Here is a 27,649-nt window from a genome sequence, read left to right as displayed (position 1 = left end):
TAATCAAAATAAAGCTGAAATAAAGTAAAAAAAAAAAAAAATTTAAATATACATATTGGGTGGGAAAAATTAAAATAAGAAATGTTGTCTTGGCAATTTACTAAAATAAACTAAGCAAATTTTTAAATAAATATTACAAACTTATATATATATATATATATATATATATATATATATATATATATATATATATATATATATATATATATATATATATATATATATATATATATATAAGTTATAACTGAAAGATAAAAACAAAACATTTAATCTAAAATAAAAAATATATATATTATAAATTATATATGACAAAACACAGATTAATAACAAAAGTTTGAGAAAATTCCACAAATTAAGATAATTTAAAGAAATCAAATAATATGTATAATATGAATTATATTTATAATAATTATATATAGCTAAATATACTGTTTGTTTCATCTCCATATCACTGTAGGTAAGGCCTACCTGGCTTACAGTTCTCTAGAAAATCATTTACCAGTAGTTTAAGTTGGTCAACCTGTCTGCGAATAGGACATTAGGCATATATATATATATATATATATATATATAAAAAAAAAAATTTAAGGATTTGCATTAAAGATGTTAAGCTGACAAACTTAATTTTTACAATATTTGAAAAAAATAAAATAAAATAATAATAAATATGTGATTGATACAAACTCACCGCTGTGATGCTAGGGTGTCATGACAGCGTGCTATATTGTGGCTAAGGTGTTCTAGCTGGTTGCTAGGTGGATGCTCAATGGCTTAAGTAAAAAGAGCCAAACCTCAAGTCTCTATGATTCTGGTCTTTAGGATTTGTTTTAGTCATCTATCATCCACCAGGCAAAAATCGCAAGTCTGACCACTTGGAAAAGTAATAGTCCTTAAAAATTTCATTTTAAAGCTGCATGATATGAGGAATCATTCATGCCCAAAACACAAAGTTATGTCATGTGCCCGTTAATACTTAGGTTATGGACGTGAACAAACCCCTAAACCCTAAGAATGAGCAATAGTCAATGTTTGTAGAGCAGCGAGAGAGAAAGACAGAGGTGGATGTAGGGAAACGGTGGTAAAACTACTGGATTGCCAAGCTTCTCAGGAGGAAGAGAGCCTCTTCAGCAGAACAAACCCCTCTTTGTGCTTCAGAGAGAAGCTCTCTCTGCCCCTGCAGGGCCTTCTGGGTGCTTCATAAAGTCAACTCAGTCCTGCTGGGGGCCGCTGACACACCACCGAAGTGTGCGTGAGTGCACGTCCTCACGCATGTGCATTTTTAATTTCACTCCAGATAAACTCTTGAGGAAAAGCTGCCAAGCCGCGTTTGGTTTCATTCTTTTTACAGAAGCAGTAATTGATAGCGTGTACATATACATAGATTGCAGAGGAGCAAAACGGAAGTTTAGTGTTCCACAAATTATCAGTTCCTAACTAAGATCCACTAATTCACTTTGGAGGGCTAGCTTGGCCAGACAGGGAGACGACGGTCAGAAGAGAGCAAAAGAAAAGGATGTTTCTGGAAAGAATGTCTTGCATCAGGGCCATTGGGCAAAGAAAGCAAGTGCTTTTTCTGCAAGGGTTTGCAAATCTGATGTGTGTTTTTGAGCAAGCGACTGAGTTTGGGAAGGGGTGTGTGTCCGTGAAGGACGCTGTAGGAGAGAAAAATCACAGCCGAGATCACTTTAACATCTCCTATGTTTCTCCCAGACAATAAAAACACACGGATAGCAAATGGAGACTACTAATGAGGTCTTGTACTTCTCGAACTGAGAAAACAAGCCTGATGTTCCTCAGAAGAGATTTTAAAACTCTTAAACGACTCCGATTAGCCATGACACCTTCAATCAAGAAATAAGTCTGGCAGATTTTGGGACAGTTTTATCATCGACCATGACTAGACAAGAAAAATCTGTCTAAATGCTTCTAAAAGGTGGTTCAGAACAAATCCCAAACCCAACAATAATAGACACACCTCACGACCAACAGAGATTTCCTGAGCTACGAAAGAGCAACATAAAAAAAACAACCCATATGACGAACACTGCATTCAGCTGCACCATACCAATTCATCTTCATAAATGAGAGAAAAACATCCAAAAGTTGGACAAATGTTGAAAAACACACTATAATGTGACCCATCCATCAGAATTTCTTCTGTTTTTCCTCTCAACCAGATGAAACGCCAGAAATCCAGACCTGCAGGCGATCTGATTATGTATATAGGAGATGGTAATTTTCTCTGGAGAGGGTTTGTGTGTCTCTCAGTCCGTGCAGAGTGTGTGAGCGTGTGTTTTCACGAGTCTGTAATTGCACGGCCCATTGTTCTTGCTGTAAACAGTCTCTCTCTGTCTCTCTCCATCCAACAAGGAAAATTCACAGCCCAGGGAGCCGGAGTGTTTATCCAACAGACTCACTTTTCAAGAGGACGTATTTGTGTTTTGCAGACCCTGGAGGCATTCGAGTATTTCCCTGCACACATTCTATCCTAATTCAAGAACTATTATACAGTCCCTTAACTAAACTCTGATACAGGGAAAAAAGTAATCTTGAGCCATAATCATAACATAATATAATGTAAAGGTCATTTTGTTATAACTCACCTCTGGTGAACTCAAACACTGTTAAATAATAGACAGTAGAGCTACGCTTTCCTCTCTGCATTTACACAGGCTCGAATCACAGGGTGAGGTGTATACCAATCCCAAATATTTACTATGAAATGTTTGTATTTGCATAAATGAAAGTTATTGCAGTATTCCTGGCGGACTGGATCAAGACGCACTCTTTCAGACAGGAGGACAAAAAGACACTTTATTAAAGGTCCAAAATTAAAGCAAAAAGTCTCAGAGGAAGAGATCTCAGTCCGAAATGCTGGTTCCATAATTAATTATAAATTTATTTATATTTTTTTAAACTCACACTCCACTCCATCAAGGTATTCATTTTCAACTTATGGTGCTCCAGATCTCCTGGTGTAAAATGATTTCACCTGTATACATATGAACTGCATAACTGACTGAATGTTCAAGACTTGAGAAAAAAAAAAAAAATAATATATACTATCCGGCATTAGACAAAGTGTCATTTTGCTCATTTAAAAAAAAAAAAAAAAAAAAAAAAAAACACGGAAATGTACTGAAATCGTATTGGCGACAGAATAAAGAAACACATAAAATAATTAAATTAATAAATATATTTATTACAAAATTTGACAATATATTTGAATGTTTCACTGAAAGGTGCCTGCTTGCAGAAAAACCCAGAAAATAAATCCATTAATAATTTATATATATATATATATATATATATATATATATATATATATATATATATATATATATATATATATATATATATATATATATATATATATATATATATATATATAAAAAGTCATATTATAAAATGCTTTATGGAACTGTGTAAAAATGCTGGCAGAAGAAAAACAATTCTATACAAATAATTTTAAATGTTTTATTGGTCTGCAAGTGCTAGAATAAATAAATAATACATATTTTTACTTTAACTTTTAAAATTTAATTTTAATATATTTTAGAGTACATTTAAAATAAGTGATAAAATAAAAAGAAAAGATTTAAAAGATGCAAGAAAAGATGTAGCAAGCAGATACAGAAATGAGCCATTAAGCAATATTTGGGCACAGAGGAATGTAGATGTTGACATGGAGATGTTGATTCAGCTGAGTCTACGACAAAGCCCAACTTTCAAAGCTAAAGCAAAATGGCCCAAATCTGCAATATTCCAAACGGTCTGTCTAGAGATCCACCCTGCCTTGGGAACGGTGAGCCCTGTGGATATGTAGCGCTTGGTTGTGAATTCCCAGAATGTTTGGGGTGGGAGGGTGTTGGCTTTCAGGATGTGCAATAAAAATTGTCTGCCGACTCATTCAGCTTTTGCGTGGAGAGCGTTATGCAAACAGCCCTCCAGGAAAACGAGACTACTTCACAGCTACCCTACAGCCGTCCCTCAGCAGCTGATTAGTCCCGCCGAGGACGAGTCCAAGGGATGACCTGAATTACCCCCAATGTCATTGATAAAAACCCATTCAGAGAATTAGACCTGGGTGACGCTATCATGCCAGGCCATCTCTGGTGTTTCAAGGCATTGTTTTCTTTCCATGCTTCCCATCCTGAGTTAACAGGGTGAGGACTTTACCCTCTCTCCACCCAACATCCGTGAAAAAAACAAACCCAAAAGCAACGGAAGCTCGAGTGAATCATGAAATGATAAAGACGCACCTCTGCTTTATAGCTACTGGCCAATCATTTCGCTAGCTGGCTCAAAGACACGCTTGGACCTCGCTGGGGCTGAAGGGACTTTTTTGTAGGATGAATCCCTAGTGAATGGGAAAGGAAAATTCTGTAGGAGGCTGACCTGATCTTCTCCAGCTCCTCTCCAGCCCTGCACGCCTGATCAGCATATGCCTCTGCTGCTGGACATAATCTCAACAGTGAACTTTAACATTAGAGCTTTACAGCTTCTGGAACAGATCGGAGCCTGTTTGATGCTAGAGTTTGGTTTGTACGGTTTACTCCGGTACATACCTGATGTAAACACAATCAGTACAACAACATTCACAAATAATTAACTTTTTCTTTTTTGGGGGTTGGGGGGGGGGCAGTGTTATTTAATTGTTATTTATATAGCATTAAAGTATTTATTAAATGTTGAATTAGCATTTTTATGTGCATTTAATAATTGTATTTTTTAAGATTTTTAAGTCTTTTTTTTGTTTTATTTAAGTGTTAATTTCCGTAATTTGATACTTTAAAAAAGTATTTTTTTAGGTTTAAGTTTATCTAGTATTTATATTTTATATCAAATTTGTTTCAATTAACTATTCCAATCATGTGAATTTGATTGTCTTTATTTTTTCTATTTAGCGCTATTTTTATTTCAGTTTTCATTTCAATAACTACACTTCAACTTAAACTAATATGAGAAAAGCTGAAATAAAAAAAAGATATATATATATATATTTTGATTTCTAGATAAAAAAAAAAAAAAAAAACTATTTAATTTCAGGTTTATTTTAATGAACTTCATTTATGTGCTTTGTTATTGTTATTAGTTTTTTTATATTTTGATTTAGCTCTACATTTATCTTTATTTCGGTTTTAATTTCAGTAAAATCAGAGCTAAAAAGATAAAGTTCTTTAAGACGTTTTAATTTAATCTATTTCCATTTAATTTTATTTGAATCATATTTCTATTCATCTTTATTTACATTTATATCAGGTGGATTTTGACGTCATGTTGTTTTTAAATGTGCTAGGTACACAAATAAAAAGGCTCAAAAGAAATACTGTAGCAAGAGGGGAAAAAAGGAGTAAGAGAGGAGACTACCATGACAGACCTGCTCTGACATGCTCTGTGCTCAGGAAGAAGTTTCCTGTGCTCCAACATGAGAGACAGAGTAAGACAGAGGGAGAGAGAGAGGGAATCTTGGATCAGCACTGTCTGGATGAAGCCTGTCAAGTTCATAAATGGCGCCATTGTCTGTCTAAAAATTATAAAAAAAATAAAAAAAAACTGTGCTCACGTTACCGCAGATGGAGATCATACTCAGTGTGGCTCCTTAATTCAAAAATATCCCAGGATTAAATTTGGCAGATAAAGACCAAAAAATACAAACAGAGACAGAGAGCTGTTTTTAAAGGGGCAGTTCACTTAAAAAAAAAAAAGCATGTTGTTTCATTATTGACTACAAACCTGTATGAGTTTCTTTCTCCTGTGGAATATTCTGGCCAACATTTGCAATATAATGAAATCTTCTCTGAAGCTTAAAAAAAGTACACAGAAGCACCGTCTAAGCATCATAAAAGTGACTCATATGATGTATGCGCTTATATTGCAAGGTTTTGAAATCATATGCTTCGTGTGAGCATTTTCTTTAAAAATGTTCCTTTCATGAGGGCGAGTAAATAATGACATTTTTTCATTTTTGGGTGAACTGTCCCTTTAAGGACAAGCAGATTAAATCTGTGTTGTGGGTTTGCACAGGTTAGTAAACCAGAGGAGGGTTATGGAGTTCACTCATGAAGTGCACACTCATCCTGTTCGGGCCGGGCAGTGCAAACTGTGCCAGTGTGCTGGCATGGACCAGATGTGTCAATCTGCTGGGTTTGTTTTTATGTGTGGCCTTGTTATCCTGGAACTTGAGACTATGATTACCAAACTACTGCCCCATGAAGGCACGCATGCAGAAAGCCTGCTGCAGGACACAGCGGTAGCTGAAAATAGTAGGTCAGCGAAAAAGAACTGAAAAAGCTAGAGAAATGAGAGAGAGAGAGAGTGAGGAGGAGGAGAAAAACAAACGGGTGGAATGTTCCACTGTGTAATGTTCTGGAGAATGTGGCAGGAGTAGGTTGAAAACCAGGGAATCAGGATATGAAAACTTTTAAATGAAACAAGCTGCAGAAGCAGTAAGAAAAAAATCACAATTGACATCCACTGTTTGTTCTTTACACCAACAACAAGTCTAAAAGGAGCGTGAATCAAGTCGTAAGACTAAAAGACACAAATTACATCACACCATCTGCACAAGAGTTTCAGACTGTGCACAGATATGCCATAAAACTACATTAGAGTTGCACTATACTAATAAAAAACAACATCATCATCTTTCTTCTGGAGTTTAATAATTAGATTTATGGTTTTTATTGGATAAAAATACTAAACAACACATGCATGCATACATGTTTAGTATTTTTATTTAATAATTAAATATATTTAAAAACAATACTATTATGTTGAAAAGTAATCAAAAATTTAACGAATTGCATCCTTTGAGATTTGATGATCACACCAAGCCATATTGAGCCATGATGATTTTATTTCAATATTTAGTGCAGCTCTAATCTATACTTTAATAAATGTTAAAAGCCTCATCTCTGCTTTATAATCTCTTAACAATCTCATTTGTTTCTATTTGCATACTGCTGTAATTCGAAAAGAAATATCTCAAAGCTAAGACTTTAAAGGATCCACAAACCATTTTACTTTAATAATCTGACTCGTTCATAAATAAAACAGGATATTTAATCATGAAGAAAATGTAGGGAGGGAACTAATCGGTCATGATCGGGGTATAAATAAAAGAAAAGGAAAGTCACTTCCGAGGCGGAGGAAGTTTTAAAGAAAGGACACAAAGTTTTCTTCCCTTTGGAATAAGATGTTCCAATGATTCATGCACAATAAGACTTAGGAACGTTTATAAGAAAAATAAACAGGATCAATTTTAATTCCACACCGACTTTGTCTCCTAAGCTATTAAAGATCAACCTCGGAGAGCTTTCATTTAAAAAGGCCTTTCAGAAGGAGTATCAAGGGTGCCAACAGATTGAGAAAAGATTGGCATATTCATGGACATACACACAGAGAGCACGCCACCAAAGGGATGTGAACTGAGACACAACGCTGCCCTTTTCCCCAGACCGCTCTCATTCCACGATGCACACAAAAATCCACTGTTCTTCAGCAGAGTGAGTCAGAGGAATGGAACTGAAGCTCTGCTATGATCATCTGTGCAGCAGAGGGGGTTTCCTCCACCAGGAAAGAGCGCAGACCAGATGAGAACAGTCACATACGAAAAAAAAATGCCATGAAAAGGAAAACAGTGCAAAGAAAAAGTGGAAGAACAAAGAGCAGGATGAGGAGAGCAAAATAACCTGAACTTTAGTTAGAGAGTTTTAAACTAGCATTTTTTTTAAAATAAAACTAACCACCATCTGTTCCTGGAACTCCTGCTCTTTGCTGTTTGTAGATGCTCAGGCTACTGTGGGAGGAGTCAATGTCTCTTAGGATGTATGTGCATCTCTGCACATATATAACTCACTCTGTGTGTGTTACTGGCGTTTGCGTGCAAGTGTAGAAAGCAGGCATGGGCCGGTATGAGACTTTGACGGTATGATAACCGTAAGCAAAAATATCACGGTATCACGGTATTGTTGTTTTTAATGACTGGGTAAAAAAAAATAAAAAATATTGCAACCTGCAAAAAACAGCAGGTTGCTGATCACGCAATAAAGGCCAAAGTATACTTCGGCCGTGCGCACACCGTCGGCATAACGTTATTTTCATCATCAAGAGGGCTCGCAGACAGCCGCGCACCCCGTGGTACTGCGCATGTGAGCTCATTCGTCCGCGCTCATCTGCGGTTGAGGATACTTTTAAAAGCTTTGAGGATGGTGCCGTGCGTGAGACAGAAAGCAACGCTTAATGTGAAGTGTACCCGGGCCTTAAGTTTCGCTCATCCTACACACAAGTGACTGACCGCTCGCTCGCACCAACAGGAGGAGGACGGGTCAGCGTTACGCTCTACACTGCACTCACTAGAAACACCAGTTCACGCTGCTGCATAAGTGTTTCTGACACAAAACGGATGAGGGAGTGATCATTCATCTAACATTTTTTCTCATATGACCAACGAAAATCAATCGCTCTCTATTTTTTTCCTCTTTTGGAAAGTCATAGAAACACTATCATGGATTATTTATTTTTCTATAAGAGCGAATTGGAACACATATTTACATTTGCAGTAGTTTTTGTTGTTGTTTTTTTTTTATGCTGATGCTAAATTTTCAGCATCATTACTCCACTCTTCAGTATCAAATGATCCTTCCAAGATCATTTTTAATATGCTGATTTGGTGCTCAAGAAACATTCCTCAATATTACCAATTTTAAAAACACTTGTGCTGCTTACTATTTTGTGGAAACCATTTTTTTTCTCTAGGATTCTTTGATGAATCCAGCATTTATTTGAAACTGAAATCATTTGAAATATTATAAATGTCTTTGCTGTCACTTTTGATCAATTTAATGATAGACATTCCACTGTTTGATTAGTACAGTAACAGCTTTTCAAACTCTCCCGCAGACATCAGTTGTTATATTAATTTTTGATATTTCATTCAGGTTGTGGAGAAGATTCCAAATCAGAAAGAAGCCAGACACAGTGTTTTATGATGCTTCAACATAAGTTAGCAATGTGACGTTCATCAAGACCAGCAGCGAGATCAAAAGCTTAGCACAACTCGCACCCCCTGAGACTAAAGTTTGTCCGTATTTTGTCTCCCCTGAGGCCACGGAAGACTGCGGTCTGCTCAGGGTTAACCTGGAAAGAGTGTTGAGCCAGGTGTGATGTGTTAGCGGTGCCTGATCTCCACATGTACACATTCTTCTAAACGTCTGCCCAAGGCCTCTTACTCTCTCGGCTGTCAGAAGGGAGATATTTTTTTGCACAGTTTTTTGGGACCGTGGCCTTTAATATCAGACATCTGCCTTTTGGAGTTCTGTTTCTCAGAGTTGGAGGAAAGGGGTGAGAGATTGGGGGGCCACAGAGAGGGGGGGAGGCCTCCAAGCCACATCAACAGGAAACATATTTACACAGTCCAGAGAAAAAGAGTGAAGCAAAGAGATAAAAAAAATCAGGTGAAGTCTCTCAATATTGAAATGGAGAGAAAATGGTTATTATTCTGGAATGCATGCATGCATGTGTGTGTGTGTGTGTGTGTGTGTGTGTATTTTACAGGCCTCCTGATGAGCGTCAGTGGACAATATGTCTGACTGAGGATACAGACTAATGCACAGTGATGTATATGAGCACCAGAACACATTTTTAGAACACCTAACAATCCTATTGACCGGTGCTTGGAAGGATTGCATCCGCAGACGCCCATTAGAAGCCCTACGCCTGGCAGGAAAGGTGATTCAGAGGAGGAGGAAGTAGAATAATTTTTTTGCCTCATAAACCTCAGCAGGACTGGAAAGCAAACACCACATGCTCCTTTTCCTCTTGGCCTGTACGATTCCACTGAAAAACTCTGGGTTCTTACCACACAAACAGCTTCACAAAAAACAATATAAAAGTTAGATCTCATAAAACTGGATTACTCCAGTATTGTTTTCAACAATAATATTAATAAATGTTCACTTAGTACTTAATCAATATATTAGAATTATTTCTGAAGGATGATGTGACACTGAAGACTGAAATAATAGCTGCTGAAAATTAAAACTTGGCCATCACAGGAAAAAATTACATTTTAAAGGATATTACAATGGAAATTTATTTTTTTTCTCAAAAGCTTGGGCTAAAATACTTCATGTTTGTGAAAGAAGTCTATAATGGTTTAGAAGGACATGAAGGTGAGTAAATGATGGCAATTATCAATTTTGGGTGAACCGTTTCTTTAAATCTTTTTTTTTAAGACCAATTAGTCGACAACCTAATTCAGACAACTTAAAAACTAGATGATTTTAATAAATATGCAATTTTGCACCTCCCTAACTATAAAGTGTTCAGAAATGCCACACCTGCATGAAAAGTGTCCATAGAGCTTCATTTACCACTTAAGCATTTTAACTATCTCAAATGCTAAAGGCGATCTGAATTACAGACATGGTACGTAGTACCTCGGTACAGAACTGTTTTAAAAAAGATAAGCCAACAGCACACTGCCCAGCCCTGGGAAAACATTTATCAGCAAATTGTTTGCAAAAATTCTAAGTCAACATCAAAGAATAACAGGAGACTAGGCTTATCCAGTGCAGCTGGCAAAGATCGAACAAACATAAGAAAATTAAACAAAGTTCTTATCCTGAACATGCCAGAACATTACCATGGCCTTCGACTGCATCTTCTCCACACCTGTGAGGTACAGACTCGCTTTCTCCGTCTACATTCTCTCTGTCGGCCTGCTGCCAGCTCTGTCTCTACCATAAACCAAACAGCAGGTCCTCTGCTGCCGATTCTGCCGTTCTCATTGGACAAACTGAATTAAACCGACATTGCAGCTCCTATTAGCCGTGTAAACAGTGATGTGAGCACTCAGACGGTCAGATCCAGTATCCTGTGGTCTAGGCTACTGTGACTCTCCACTTTTAATCTCTTACATACACTTGCAAGACTCTTACTGAGGGAATTCGGTGGCCTTTATAAAGTTAAAAAGACATTATGAGGTCAGATGTAATTTAGTGTAGGGATTCACTGACCGAATGCCTCTTCACTGGCCAAACACACAAGAGGTTTGGAAATGGTTTTGTAGCACCATCACATGGCCTTGAACCCTTAGAGGTTTGCAAATAATTATTGTGTAGAACATTTTAAGGCAATTTTGGGTGGGAGGGGTTTAGCTGATGAAAAATGCAATTGTGAGTTTAAATGCAATTAAAAAAAAACTCATGGTTTGCTGTTCTTGTTTGTAGGGCAGCACAGTCTGGGTAAATTGTGTGAATATACGTGTATATCAATAAGTACTTGTTAAATGTACTTACTGTAGTAAATATAGTTTTTTTTTTTTTTTTTTTTGCATAATTACATGCAACTAAACCCGAAGCCTATTTCTTATCCTAAACCGATATTAAGCATGTCGTTAATTAATATTACTCATTATTTAAATACATAACTATGCTGGAATATGGACATCTTAAAATCAGGAGTAACCCAATATAACAAAAAAAATATTATTATTAACATTATAACTTAATAGAAATATGAAAAAAAAGAATTATTGTATAATTACTAAACTTTGGTTTTATGTATAATTAACTGAGCAAAGACAAGCAAAAATAACGCAATAACAGGTTAATTATACTTTCATAAATTAAGCCAGATTGCAGATGTCTTGGTTTCTGGATTCATACCAAATGCCAAACATGCAAATCATACTGCAGGCTAAAAAAAAAAAAAAAAAAATACACAGTCTTTATGCCAAACAAACAAACTGAAAGTAAAATTGACTTGAAAAATGGCATCATAGACTCTAGAGAAAACACCTTGATTTCTTTCAAAACGGGTTTGATTGACGCACGGATTTGAATTGTCACATGTAGCAAGAGCAATATGAAGATCTTCACTGGACAAACCTTGGATGCATTGCAAAGCCCCATCTTCTGTGCGGATGGTGAACGTCTCACCTGGGTTCACCTGGACCAGGATCACCTGTATTAATAAAAAAAAAAATAATAATAATTCACACATAATAATTAAGTCAAACAAGTGGCAATTCGAGGCCGCTAGTCTTCGTTGTGGCTTGAAGGTATATTTCCAGCTTTTAAAACAAGAGCTTATTGAGAGATCAAATCTCTCAACTGACAATATATTAGATAAACTTATAAAAGAAAAATAATCAAGGGGGATAAACGAGGTCTGACTTTATGAGCTCACCTGCTGTGGTGCATCGCCATTGATCATGTGGTGCATCATGGGAACCTCGTTGCTCAATGGAGGCGGGAGGTCCAGCATTTGGTCCATCATCATCATGGTGACGAACATTCATGGAGCCCTCCCTGCAACAACCTGAGAGAGATACCCACTTTGTTAAAATAACATCTGATTGTATGATGACACAATCACTATGTGCCAGACCCCTCCTCAAATGAGCAATTAACCTCAATTTAAATCAGCAATGGATGGCTAATGATTAAGACTAAAGCAGATCCTCATCTGCAACACCATCCAGACACACACAAAGCAAATACACACTGAACACACACGTCTCACTGAAAGGCTACTGGTGGGTTATGGAACAGGATGAAATAATTATGAGGTCACCAATGTTTATATGATGATGTAATCCGTGTAGGGATGATGTAATCTGTATATAAAATGCAGTTATGGGGCGACAGTCTCTCCACCACAGCTGGGAGACTGTGAGACTGAGAGAGAAAATAAAAATAAAAATAAAATTTACAAAAAATGTACAAAAACAGCAAACTTTGTCTTGCTGCAATCTATGAAACTTAACATCAATACATCTGTGTGCCTCTGATTAAAAACTGAAATAAAATATTTTATAAAATACATTTAAAAATTATAATAAAGTACAAAATAGTCAAATAACATTTTATGTTATCTCCATAGAGAACTCTGGGCATTGTTTGATGATGATGTTTTTCTGGACCTAATATTTTTACTCATTGAAACAGATTTCAAAATGAATACATATGCATGTGCTACACAGTACATTATAATATTGTGACGCTTAAATTCAATTCAAAACTAAATTCAGCATAGCAATTTATGAAACAACTGTTTGACAATTACTTAAATCATTAATATTTGCATTAGTTTTGTTTGTTTTTATTAGATAACATTTAACATCTATTACAATAATAAATTATAATTAATAAAAAAACATTAAATTTGATTTATTGCTATTTATTGGTTATTGGCCATAACTTGAAAACAATTACAGCAATATAACTGTAAATGACACTTCAATTTTTAATTCAAATGTACACTTAGAATGCTCATTGCATTTGTAAAATAATCTTTTTAATATTTAGATTCACACATTTAAATATGAATGTGGTTTTAACCCTGTGTTCAAAGAACCATCACAAACTCCTCCTCTTCAAAGTGTACCATTTTCAACTTATGGTTTGAAATAGGGGTGCACGATATATATCGGCCGATGATTAATGCGCATCATCACGTTCATTATCAGCTTGTATTTGCGCAGCTTGTCGGTTAACAACGGCTCTGTGTAGTAACAGCCGCTCTACGTGAAATCACGCACCTGATGGTATTTACCGCTGATTAGATAACAGGCTTTACTGACGCGATGCGCATTAATCATCGGCCGATATATATCATGCACCCCAGTTTGAAATTAACCAATTCTACTTTTGCATAATACAGAAAATCAGGGTGCATGCTGCAACATTTGACGCATAAAACACTTGCACAATAGACCTGCACAGAAGTCAATACATGTTGCACTGTATCGTTTAGCTTAATGTAGAAAGACTGCACTTCTGTCCTCAAAACAAGATCAATATTGCTTGTCACACTGAAAGAAACCCTCTCAGAATTGCACATGAAAAAAAAAAAAAAAAAAAAGTTCAGGTCAGGGGAAAGATCAGCACAGTAATGATAATGTAATGTCAGCTGACTGGTGCCATTTTCCTCTACAAAAGAAATAACGTGTCCCCCCAGGGGTCAATCCCGGAGCAACTAAGATCATTCATCTGCTGCTCTGAAGTAGCACAGGAAAAACAACAGCTACAATGATTACAGACAGAAACCTTAAGCTACAAAAAAGCACTGTGGTAGTACCATCAGGTCCATATTGTTTTTTTTAACTATGGCAGAATGTTCCTAAACTTTTACGGTTATTTTTTATTCATAATAAATTCAATTCTATTCGTTACGCAAAAATCACCGATTCCGATGTGAGAAATTGTAGAAGTGAGACATCCCCTGGTCTCCAAGAGAGAGGAAGACTTGAGAATAGAGGTCGGGGGTTTTTTATTGGGCAATAAATGCTTTCACTTCCACTGCTAAACACACACGTAAAGACACCACCCACAACAAACTTGTTCCCTTGAAAGTTAACATGAAACGATTCACAGCCAACAGTCTCCACAATGTGAGGTACTGTTTATACAGTGTATTCAGTGTAAAAAGTATATGAACTTTACTTGATAAAGTTACTTTACGTGGTCTCTAAAGACTTAAAAATAAGACTGAAATGGGACTTATAAAAAAAAAAAAAAAAGACGTCTTGCTAAAAAAAATATTTTTTTGAGGAAAAAAAAACATGCAACATGCATAATTATTCCAATGAAGGAAAAAATAATAATAAGACCATCAGCCTCACTAACTGAAATTACTAAATTAACTATTATTCCATTGCGACTTATCTTTAAGACTTACATGGGCAGACGCTTAACCTTCATGGGCTGCTGAAGCATCCTGCAGTCTTTCTCATTGCTTTCCTCTGCATCTATGCCACGGCCTGTAATTAACGCACATCTAAAATCATTAACACTACAGCTTATCACGCCAAAGCCTCTGGGGTCCAAAAACCCTCGCTCTTCTCCTGTCCCCCTCCTCTCTCTTTACCCCTCAGGCTCTCAAATCATTCTCTCTTTTCTTTCTACTCTCCTCATTCCTGAGGATGGCTGGAGTCTGGAATTCTGTAGGGTTGAGGGGGGCGCAATAAGGGCTAAATCCCCTGAGAGAAAAGTTGAGAAGATTCATACAATTTCAGAGCCGAGGGGAGTGGGGAGAGGGTGTCACATGAAGACACCGCACCCCCAACCTTCACGGGTCATGTTGTTGTGAACACGTCACAGAGAGTGTCAATCAGGAAAGACACAGAGAGTCCTTTCATGGCACGGTTGAGGTTCCAGTGATGAGGGGTATTCCCTAGACCACCTCCTCGTCTATTCCCTTTTCAACTCAACTCAAATTATTATGTATAGATTCAACTGATGACAATTCAACTTTGGTCAAAATTTAGAGATGACTATGGGCCTTTACTGGAACTAGAGAGTTCAACTCTAACCGAATTCGAACACTGATGACATATTAACCACAAGATATTTACAGATTTGACTTCCTGATACTCCCGAAATACATTAAAAGAAACATTGGATATGCACAGTGACATTCAGCATACAAACGCATTTAAACAATGCAAGTTTGCAGTAAAATTTTAATGTGTGGTGTGTAGTTTCTGCAAACATGATGATTATATTCAAACAGGTTTCCTGAATACTTATTAACCATTAGTTGATACAACAGATAGTCCCACCCCAAACTCACACAATTGGCTGAGTCGGTTTTGCTGAGTGAAGGCAACTCAGTAAGCTCATATCAACAAGACTATGATAGTGCCACAGTCTGGAATCAGCCTTACATTTTACAACTACACATTAAAAGGTAATTTAGAAATTATAATAGCATCAAATAGTGTACGCTAAACAGCACACAATCAGTAACAACAGCAAAGAAGCAGTTACAACAGCACCCTGCCACACACACCACCAGAAGACAGATTTAATTCTTTTTAGAAATCTGTTCTTGCATCTGGCAGGTTTACAGTCCCAGATGTGGACACAGTCTGGCATGGGCCTATAATCCAGCTAATGGCACATAATAACACAGAGGAAGCAGGGAAACCAAGAAAACCGTCACTTTTTCCTCTCCATCTCCCCCATCATTCCTTTATTCTTTCATTCCATCCCTTCCCTCAGCCCTGATCAGCTGAAACACACACACAAAACACACGCTCAGGCTTGCAAACACACATTCCTAGAGTATGAGAAACAAACTAAATGCCACTTTCTTTTGCCTGCAAAGTAACTCCATCTCACCTCAGAGAGCTCAGGATTTCCATCTCCCCGACGTTGACTCACGTCTGTGACTCTGATCAGTGTTTACAGTCAGATGACATCACCTCTTTAAAAATATCTCAACAACCTCGGTCACAATGCAGCTGAAGAGATAACATCCAGACGAGGCACAGACAGGAAATCGAGGACATATTACAGGAGTTTGGCAGAATAATAAACCAACTGACTGGCCTTTATTTGCGTCTGGTCTACGACTATTGCTGTAGTTGAGAGGTTTCTGGCCTGATCGCTAGTAGAGTTACTCAGTCTAGGGCCACAAAGTTAGAATGAATCATAAAGTTTTGAAAAAAATATCTAAATTTAAAGGAGTAGAATAGTTCACACCACAGCTATGATGGAAACAATACAGAGGAACAATATAATAGGAATTACTTTCTGAACAATTTTTCCCATCTGATGAACAACAAAAAAATTCACAGCCATTCAGAATCCCCCTGGTTTGAAAGGACTGAGCATTATTAAAACATTTTTACATATCATGATGTGGGGTCTGGAACGCGGCTGGTAGAAAAAACCCTCTTCGATGGCACAGATGTTCTGTGAATAAAGAGATAAAGTCTCGCTAGAGTGACCAGCTTTGGGAAGCGCCTTTCAGGTTCTTGTCACATGACCCTCGGTGCGCTTTTGTCATTATTACAAAAAACAAAAAACTAGATGCGGTGCGGACAAACCTAAAAAAAATGAGCATGTTGCGACCGCGTCTCTTCCATTATGATCGCGCATACCGCATTTGAAATAACGAACTTCAACGCCAAAAGAAATGATATGTGATTGGCCCCTTCATCGGTCAAAATGTTTACTTTCGGTTAACAGTTAAACGGTCAATGAGCGTCCTTAACTGGCATATACATTTAATAGAACATACAAAGTTAATTGATTTTAAACCACACAAAAAGTCAACATGTTGGTGTTTCTTGCTCTGAATCTGCCATAAAATAAAATAAAAGTTTATTGATCTTTGAAAAGGTGTACCCGCGTTATTATGCCATTATATTAGTTGAAACTAGTCTGACAATAGTTTGTCGTGATAATTTTTTGGACAATTTATCAAAACAAAACAAAATTTGTTATTGTGACAGGCCTATGTCTAATGTAATCATACAAGACTTGCGTATGCATACATTCATATTATTAATGAACAAGATGATACATTTTAGTCTGGTATAAAGTTATCATATGTAGGGGAGTGCGTTATCGTGTTTAAGATGATGAAACAGGATCCAAACAGTTTGGTGGCTTCTAAATTCATCCCTGTTTGTATCCCAAGGAATGAACGGTGCTAAGCTAAACGCTAGCATAGTGGCGCCACGCGCTACAGTGATTGAGTGCACACTGAGATGGCAGAGGTACGCATCAACTCATCTAAGTTGAGGGAAGAACATAGTGGAATATGGAAAAATGGTGGTGTTTTCCTTTAATTCAATTTGATTCACAAAAGATGTTACTAATCAACTGAAATCAGTATCAACAAAATCCATCTTTGCATTGCATATGTGGCACATCTGAAGTGGCATTTAGATGTATTCACACAGACTGTTTAATGCAGCTCAAAGGTGGCATGAATGCATTGGCACTGCAATAACAATTACATAAATAATGTTATTGGAAAAGAGTTACATACTAAAAGTGACATATTCTTTAAAGAGCCACACAGATGGGAAATCAAAAATTACCTGTATTACAGTGTATGATGTAGCTGTCCATCAGTGTAAACAATGTGCAAAGTAATTAAACCAAAAAGTAAACGATTTATAAAGTTATTGGCTTCTAAAGTAAGGAGTCGACTCTGAATCGCTGAAACGAGTCATTATAGATTTCAAATATTTTGCCCATCTCCATGTACGTCACTAGGAACACTTTGCATAATAATCTTTGCCTACCGTCTTGGGAGAAACAGAACTCTGACCTGCCCCACCCCCCACACAGACGCTCTGGTTGGTGTGAGAGCATCATGTCGAGGAGACAGTGTGTTTTTAATTGTAAAGGCAAGTTTGTTTTATTTTCACTGCCAAAGAATGAAGATCAGAAGAACCAATGGCTAAAATTCATTTTTACCACAATACCAGAGCAGTACAACAAATCCCTTCACTGATGACTGCTTTTCTAATCTCGGTGAGTATTTTCAAAAGCGTTTGGCCATAAAAGAGGGTTCATTAGCAACTTTATTTAGACCAACGAGCATCTCCGAATCCCAACGCGAAGTATGATTATGAAGTTATGTGTTTGTTTTCTCCCGAGCGTCTTATCAGTATGTGTGCTGTCTGCAGCCTTTCTCTGCGCTGATCTTCATTTACAAACACGTCATTAAAAGGAAGTGTAACTCCATGAATACTCAACGAAGAGAAATGAGAGAGATATCTATAGAAAGCTTGACATATCTTCTTTAAAACTAAATAAGTGCTGCTAACAGATATTCTGTGATAAAGTAATCCATAGGAAAACAACGTAATCCATAGGAAAACAACGCGATGTCCATTTTTCACGTCTCCCTTCATTATATCTAATGTGACCACGCCCCCGCGCTAAACGCGCTATTCAGATTCAAACTGAAGCGTGCGGCTTGAATACGCCCACACAGAAGAAAAAGCAGCGAGACTGTTCAAGTTTTTTATTTTACTGTTTGCTTCGCGATGAGATGAATCCCAAAAAGATGCTAACTCATTGTTTACCATGAAGTTGTGTGCGGAACAACCAATCAAACCTGACGATGTCAGTTGACCAATCAGAACACAGTATGCTACCGAAAGGTGGGGTTTAAGGAAACTGAATCTTTTGAACAGCTTTGCGCGAACTGTTTGGGGATCTCTGAGAATTGAGGTAATTTTAAAATGATATTTTGACAAAATGACAATGTTTTTTAACCTTGGATGGATTTAAACCTATTGTACAGGACTTATAAACAGTGATAGGAAGCTTAGAATTTTCATCTTACTGGCTCTTTAATGTCAGCTCGCATGTCATTAAAACAACACTTATGATATTATTGTAGATGAGAAGCTTTAAAACCCTAATTATATGAATTCAGAAGACTTGTGAGAACTTCATGAATAAATCAATTTAAAAGTGTTTGACTGAAACTATGCATCTTTAACTACTCACTGTCATGATAACCTGTTAGTGATGGTACTGATTTAACTAACTGGTTTGATTCATTCATTTATGATTCAGATTACAGTGTTCATGTTCACTAAAAAAAAGTTCATAAGAGTTGTTTGTTTGGGGTATAAGCTACATTGTTGCACTATATGTTTTGATTCACTAAAAAGATCCTGTTCATAAGAGTCATTTTTTTATGATTCAAACTACCCTGTTCCTACTGTATGTTTTGATTCACTAATAAGAGTCATTTTCTTCAGGAATCAGACTACAGTGTTTGCATTCTATAATCTTGATTTAGTAAGAAGAACTGACTCATAGAACTTGTTTGTTCAGGAATCAGATCATGCAGTTCAAGTAATATGTTTTTGACTGACTAAAAAGAACCTATCAACCTTTTCCTTTCTCAATCTCAAGCTCCATTTTTGTTCTGTCCCTGGACGCAATTAGGATGTTAAGGATGAGAGAGAATTTTCTCCGGGGTGACCCTGCGCAGCTCCTCCGTGTGACTGGAGAATATGATTCACTCAGCCTGACCCAGTTAAGATGCTCCTCTGCTCCTTGTCAGCTCTCAGAGGCAGGATCACGTTTCATATTGGGATTACGCAACACTGAATTTGGATCCTGGGAATCTCTTTTCTGTCTTCTTTCTCTGAACTGTCCCTTATTTTTTTTGTCCCCTCTCTCCTAGTGTCTTTTCCTGTAAGTTCTGTAAGGTGAGAGTGGATGGAGTTTCAGTGCGGGCAGAAACAGGGTCAGATTTTTGAGCTCAGCTGGGTGTGTAACTGCATAATTGTGCCCTCAGGGAGGAACCAGGTCATGCTCTGGAGTCTGAGGTGTCAGTGTTGGGTAACACCTTTATCTGTTAAACAGGATAGTGGTACTGAGATTGGTCTATAAAAAAGCTTTACAACCAAAGGAAAAGAAAATTACAATTTAATATCACAAATGATTCTCTTAGATGGAATTTAGATTTATTGGAGAACATTTTTTTTTAAAGTCTGAAATCAAATGTAAGAGATTTCAGAATGATCTGGAACATTTCTCATCAAAATTATCTGGGCTGTGCTGTACACATTTATATTATAGCCCTATACTCATCTTGTTAATAATAATTTCACTTATTTTTGTTTTTCTCTCCTCAGGACTTGCCCTGAGATAAGCTTGATACTAAACTGAAATATATTTGAGAATTCAATTTGGGGATAGTTCGCCCAAAAATAAAAATTCAGTCATCGTTGACTCGCTCTCATATTGTATCAAATCTGCATGACTTTCTGTCTGCTGTGATACAATCTCACCTAACTCATTTTGTTATCATAACCATCAAGTCAATGATCATCGTGTTCTTTATCTAATCTTATCATAACATCCACACTGATGTTTTAACATTACAGGTAATCAGTCTCAATTTAAACTTTTACAAAAGAAGAATTCTACAAAGAATTCTACAAACTTCCAGCCATGCAAAAGTGGGAATAAACGTGCATGTATGTGCAGAATGAACAGGCACCACTCTTCACGCTTTCCCTCCCTCTGCTTCTAAAGGTCATTAGGTCACATTCCTTATCCTGATTTGGGCCTCAGCTACAAACAGGCGAGCTATGTTAGTGTGTATTTTTGTTTCAGGACATCTGTACCAAACATGTTACGCTTAGCAGCAGGTAGATCATCCAATTCATGAAACTTCTAAACCAAAGCATCACTGGATCAGTCTGTATAAGAGGCTCGATGAACAAGCATGATGCTCAGCAGAAGAGAGAAAGACCCATATCCACTCCTCAATCCTGCCTCCAGCTAAAGAAGGCTGAAGAGATAAAAGGCCGGGAAAAATTTGGTCTCAGTACCTAAAAATCCGTTTGTGCATTCCAATGCACCTCTTCACGGAGGAAAAGGAAGGAAAAACAAAAGTTTGGAGATAAAACATCCACAGCATCTTGAGCAGAGAAACTTCTAAACTCTATTTTTATTTTGTCAATGAAAACAGTTCCTAATAATGTTGAAGTAAAATTAACCATTGAATCTTTCCAAGCACCACACAGTAGTGGTGATACTGAATCAAGCAGTGCTTTTAAACAAATGAATCAAATAAATGGTTCAATGAGTCACAGTTAAAGATCTGCTGAATTTGGAACCACATACTGATTTTACAATTTCTGCCATATGAAGATAGGAAAATGAAGTCCCTTTCATTTTTCAAATTGGGATTTCTTTTTTAAGTCTTTGATAGAGTTATGAACCAGTGATGAACCAACCAGAGGCGAAAATACAAACTTTGATCTGAAGCAAAAAAAATCAGACTATAAAACAAAAGTGCAAGACTGTTTAGTGGCTTAAAGCTGCAGTAGGTAACTTTTGTAAAAATATATTTTTTACATATTTGTTAAACCTGTCATTAAGTCCTGACAGTAGAATATGAGACAGATAATCTGTGAAAAAATCAAGCTCCTCTGGCTCCTCCCAGTGCTCCTATTGCCATTTGCAGAAATGCATCGCTCCTGTTAATAAACAACCAATCAGAGCTGCGGTCCGTAACTTTGTTTGCGTTCAAAATGTAGAAAAATGTATATAATAAGCGAGTACACCATGAATCCATTTTCCAAACCGTGTTTTTAGCTTGTCCTGAATCACTAGTGTGCACCTATAATAAGTGTTTATATTCAGACTATTTTAGATTGTTTCGGGGGTACCGCGGCGGAGTAACCCAGTACTTTTGTGATTCTTCATAGACATAAACAGAGAGAAGTAGTTCCGGCTACGATGTTCTTCCGCAAGACGCAAGCAGTTCTGTTTATTAACCGCTAGAGCGTCAAAAGTTACCGACTGCAGCTTTAAATGAGGAAAGAACTTGAAACATTGTGAATGACAATCAAATAAAAAATGAGGGATAAATGTAAAGCTTCATAAAGATGTTGACTTTGTTGACTGTTGGTAATTTCCTTGCCCTTGCAGAACCAGGAATTTAGGTTGTTCTATAAATAAGGTTGTTATTCCAGAAAGAATCAGTGTTGTTGAACAAATCGGTTGAATGAATGATTCAATCACTCAGCATCTACTAGCTTAACGATGATATGAAAAGATAAAAGTCGCTGTTGGACTACATCATCACTTCTGGAACACTGCCAGACCAATCAAATTCAAGGACTGGAACCACTTGCTAAAACTTATGGGTTTGTTTAAATCTTTAACTATAAATAAAAAGTTGAAAAAAAAATCCCACAGAACAATACTGTAGGAGGGAACTGTGGGTTTTTGCTCAAGGGGAATGATGGTGATCAGGGTTCACAGTTATTCTCCATGAATCACCCATTCCTAAACCAGATCTTTACCCACCGCGACTACCAACTTTCTCTGTGCTAAAAGCCTAAATTTTTCTCTAATGGACCATAAGTTTTTTTTCCATAAGGACATCTCACTTAACCTCAGGGTAACTGGCATTATCAATAATTCGGCACAGCCGATTCGATAACGACAAAATAGTAGTACTGACAATTCGTCAGATCATTACAATCACTCTCAGGAAATGATGGACACGGATAGAGCAAAGCATCTGATTTTCCAAAGCAATTAGCAACAAGTATTTTGATAACATCAGCTCTCTTCAAATTAGAGAGGTGGTGGACAGAACCCAGAGAGTAAACCAGTGGTGTTAAAAAAAAAACGGGTTGCTTTGGAAAAACTTTGGAAAAGCTTAATATAGCCTGGCGTTATCACCGGAACTAGACTGAGCCAAAGAATGGTAATGGGACTCTACAAAATACCTACAAGCATCACATTCTTTTAACCTTTGAGTTTGGGCCAAAGGGCTGTAGGGTTGGGAGGGGTCAGGGTAACGCCTGAGTGTTTTAAAGGGGGAGTGAGATGCTGACAAATCAGTCCTCACCCTGTGGTCAGGTTATCACCACAGAAAAGTGCATTTCCTTCACAGGACATGATAAGCATCACTTACTATAAAAGATCAGTAGTCTTTAGTATCAGTCCGCAAAACCCATGTGTTTAACTTTGACAGAGCAAGAGAGAGGTTTTCACTGCTGTTTAAAGACTCTCATATTACAGAAGATAATTTCCACCTCTATAAATACTACAACAGCGACTTAAAGGGGAGAAATCGCGTTTGATGCACAGGCTGGAGTCTCTAAAGTCAACAAGTCTGTTTTCTGCACCTCAAGATTGGCTCTGGAATGTCGCATGACGTCATGTATTTGGGATCGGGTTTCCTCTGGCTAGAAGATCCGGTCCACGAAATGATCCTCAACCCTGACTGAATGCGTTTTCTAAAATCATATTTTGCGCCAGTCTGTATTTGTTCTTTCACAACTGTTCACATTTTAACGCTATCATCGTTATAAGAAACAGTTTTCATGTGCAAGACTGCAACATTTAAATGCTCCCATAGAAAGCCCATCTCCAAACAATTCAAAGATTCTTTCAAGTCGTGACAATTTTAAGATGTGTTTTAATATATCATACATGTCTCTTATTAAGTAACTTCCGCCCGTTCAAATTCTCAATATGCTCCAAAAACACTGTACTGCCAGCTCTATCGTCCAGTTCCCACTTTTAATATTCGAAATAATATTACGTTTCTCGAGTTCAATAAGATTGTGAGTTTTAATAAAACACAGCACGGACTGACTAAGTCCCTTTAAAGAACCAATTATTTAGATCGCTTTTGTGAACCGGTTCAATTGAATCATTGAAACGATTCGGCTCAAAAGAACGCTATTCTACAATGCACGTTAACTCAGTTTCCCATTAGAACACTTCTCCGAAGTGTATGTGATTATTATAGGGTCTATATAGACGGAACTAGACTTTATGTACACAACAGTCAACATACGTCATGCTCATTACAATGACGCAAGTAAACAACCCCGCAATTATAAAAGTATACCGACGTGACGCTAAAGCAAACTTGCTGGGAATTGACGTGTCACTTTCCAAATGGCATCTTTACCTGTGTCCTAAAAAAGTGTTACACTGACAAAGGAATATGAATGCTACTTGTTCAAATTATACAAATAGTTCCCGGTGTAAAAAAAAAAGAAGAAAAAAAAAGAAAAAAGATTCGGTTTCCAATTCGAGAATTTTCCAGAAAAAATGCAATGGACAGAAATACAATAGCGAAAAATTATGTCATAAAAGCCTCCTCTGTAAATTCTCACTTAAGCATTATAAGTGTCTCTGAATTTAGCTAAAGCAGCGTTAATGATGATTACGAATTACTTTTTTATCCTGTATAAAAAATACACAAGATGCACAGTCTATCATTGAAATTATAGACTGCTACTTAAAACACGGCTGTCAAAACAGACACATAAAAGTTAAGTAAAGCAGCTCATGCAAAAGTTTTAAGAGTTTAACGCAATAAGTTTCGTTTATGCATCGTTTCGTTTTCCATTAAATGCACGACTTCCCTTTCCCATCAGTCAGCCGGCTCGCACTTTTCTGCAACTTGAAACTTTGCGAAACAGCGTCTCAAAGCGCTTCGAAAAATGACATTAACGCGTTAATACTTTAAACAAAACACGTCTACTTACCTCGGATTCAGTAGAACTTGCTTATTAACACTGTAGTCCCTAAATGCCCGTGATAGAAAGCATGTCATTCCGTTGCTGCGAAGTCCACGGTGGACCAGAGCAGACCAGAGTGGAATTCCGCCATGTCAATTATCTGGAAGCGCACATGGGGGGTGTAGAAGTGTACCGTATAACACCGAATACTCGTACCATCCCATCGGAAGGAATGAGCCCGGATCATGAAGACAAGGGGATGTTAGCAGGGGCTCTTCTGTTAGGATGGACGAGGACAACGTGAAACCAAAAAAGTTTAATTAATTTTCGTAAACTGGCAGTGTTGTTAAAGTTTGCTTTGAAATAGAAGATTGTTTTACCCAAAAGCATTAATAATAATAATAAAAATATATATATATTTTTTGCAAGCTGTAACTACAATAATATTAATAATAATAGTTAGCCTATTTTTTTTTTTAAATATACTAACAATTGATGTAAAACTCATCAATGGTTTAAAACTCACATGCTTTGTCCACAAACGTATTAAATTCCTCTTTGTAGGTTCCACATCCTCAAACATAATATACACAGGATTTTGTTTAGCCGTACATATCCATACAGTGTTAAATTGAATATACTATTTATTACGTATAACTGTATGATATTCCAAACTCATAAGTTAAGCTTTTAAAAGACTTTTGATTTTTCCTGATTTGGGGGCCAAATTACTAAACTTAACTCATTATAAAAATGTGATTGACATTTAACGGTATGAGTAAAAATCTACAGTTGCTGTATTTTTAGTATTCGTTGAAATGCTATTTAATTCAGTTTTTCAACATTTATATATTTTCTATTGAATCATATGTAGTTATCAGTGTGAGAATCGGTGACCATATAATTAAAGAGAAACTACAGCGCCACTTAGTGATCATTAACAATACTACAGCAATCAGATCAGATCTGGGATCAAACCACGCTTTATTAGGACATTACCACGAAGCATGCATTATAACACCAGGATATTGTTAACAAGCACTTCAAAACGGGCAGAATTATCAAGATGACCAATATTAGCTATACACAAAAAATCTCTATAATAACAAAAGCAATAAAAAGAAAATGTATTACAACATAATACCAGTCAATTCAACTCTGAGACCGTATAGTATAGTGTATAGTTTCATGAGATTCTTGTAGCAGGTGCTTATTTTATGTATTATTATTATTTATCTGCCCCAATATTTATCTTTACCTCAGGATCATCAAATTAGGTAATATTAGGCCTTTTTTGAAAATCAGCAGCAATTTTTCATCTTTTTTCCTCAAAGGCTTTGGACAAAAAAAGCTCCTATTAAATTCAAAGTTCAGGCCCTTCTCTACCCCGCAGTTCAGGCCTTGGACATCAACACTCCCTCATACCAAAAGAAAGGAAAAAAATAATTATACAATAATTTATAAAAATTTTAAAAATAACCAGATTGTATTTTTCATTATGAATCTACAAATAAAAATATATAAACAAGTGTGTCGAAGCAGGCCCATACAGAAAAAAGTTAAACAGGACATTAATTGCAATAGCTTTCATTTCTCTTGCTTCTCAAATGTTCTGTGAGCAGATGGGAAGACAAGACAGCTCATGTCTCTCACACTCAAGTCTTGCAGCAGTGTAATTTTTAATGTATGCACACACACAAGCATGTAATTGTGCTCTCTGCCCTAGTTTTGGGTGCAGCTGCATGTAGGCGTGACTTCTGCACAGATGTGCATCATCATGCCTCAGGAGTGGACTCCTTTCTGACTGAGTGATACATTCTGAATCCATGCATTTATTTCCTTGGGGAATAAATAATTTGGACTGAAATCTCTGATTTTCAGGGTAGAATCTGTAGAACAGCATCTGTGAAATGGTTAAATATAAACATAAAATAACTGAATTACACTAATCATGCATTTAATTCAACTTACAAATGTCTATTTGAACCAATTTGTGTAAAACTCAAGACTTCATTCACAAAATGATTTGCTGTTTGCAAGTTCCAGATCCTCAGACCATACTGTACTTTATTTGGGACTGTTACATTTCATAATTTCACACTTCCATCAGATTCCACTGTGTCATCAACATGCTATGCAAATTGGTGTTATAATATTTATTGTTATATATTATCATGATATTTCAGTCATGACAGTGAAGAGACAAATCATAAACCTTGCCTACTTATTATTTTGTTGTTGTCGTTGAAGTGTAAAATTGCGTGACTGAAATTTGTAATGAAAAGCATATAAACTGTATATTCATTCATTCCCCCCTGTATATTCATTCATAGATGGTGCACTGCAAACGGATATCTGACGTAAATTCAATGTGACGGTACGTAATATTTTCTAAAATAAAAGTCTCTGTCTCTATGCTGAATCCAGTAGAGATTTTTATTAAATTACCTTGTTGTTTATTTAAAAAAAGTAAAAATAAATAAATAAATAATTAAAAAATAATAATAATAAAGTTTATTTAAATTGTAAGTTTTTTTGTTATTTAATACAAAAACATAAAACCATGAGTCATGTGCACTAACTGTTCTAAGAGGAAATAAAAGTTAAGCCATTAAAATATAAAATTAATTTAAAAGCAATTTATAAATGCTTTTAAATGAATATATAAAATTGCACCGAAGAAAGAGCTCTGCTGTCAGAAACACAACTTTTTTTTGTTTTGTTTTGTTTAGAGTTTTGTAGCTCATGACCTTGGACTAACTTCCCCATTCGGTTTGGTAAAATACTACTCGGCTTGGGCGGAGGTAAAGAGGATCGAGTCCAGCACGACCGTCCGAGTCACAGAAGCGTCTTTTGGAGGAGTGGATG

General features: G+C 36.6%; 1 protein-coding gene across 1 annotated transcript in view; it reads right to left on the bottom strand.

Moving 5' to 3' along the window:
• The window catches only part of LOC127946395 (fibronectin type III domain-containing protein 3B-like), a 53,490-nt gene extending 28,520 nt beyond the window's left edge, over positions 1 to 24,970 (bottom strand). Inside the window, exons 1-3 of the mRNA XM_052542944.1 lie at positions 24,809 to 24,970; positions 12,196 to 12,327; positions 11,895 to 11,970 (exon numbers count right to left, since the gene is read on the bottom strand). Coding sequence (XP_052398904.1) covers positions 11,895 to 11,970; positions 12,196 to 12,303 — 184 coding nt within the window. The 5' untranslated portion in view covers positions 12,304 to 12,327; positions 24,809 to 24,970. The remainder of the gene's footprint in view (positions 1 to 11,894; positions 11,971 to 12,195; positions 12,328 to 24,808) is intronic.
• Positions 24,971 to 27,649: the final 2,679 nt, after the last annotated feature.

The sequence above is a fragment of the Carassius gibelio genome, chromosome A24, assembly GCF_023724105.1.
Source record: "Carassius gibelio isolate Cgi1373 ecotype wild population from Czech Republic chromosome A24, carGib1.2-hapl.c, whole genome shotgun sequence".
In the NCBI taxonomy this organism is placed as follows: domain Eukaryota; kingdom Metazoa; phylum Chordata; class Actinopteri; order Cypriniformes; family Cyprinidae; genus Carassius; species Carassius gibelio.
Note: the sequence above shows the minus strand (reverse complement) of the source record. Positions and strands in the feature narration are given on the sequence as shown.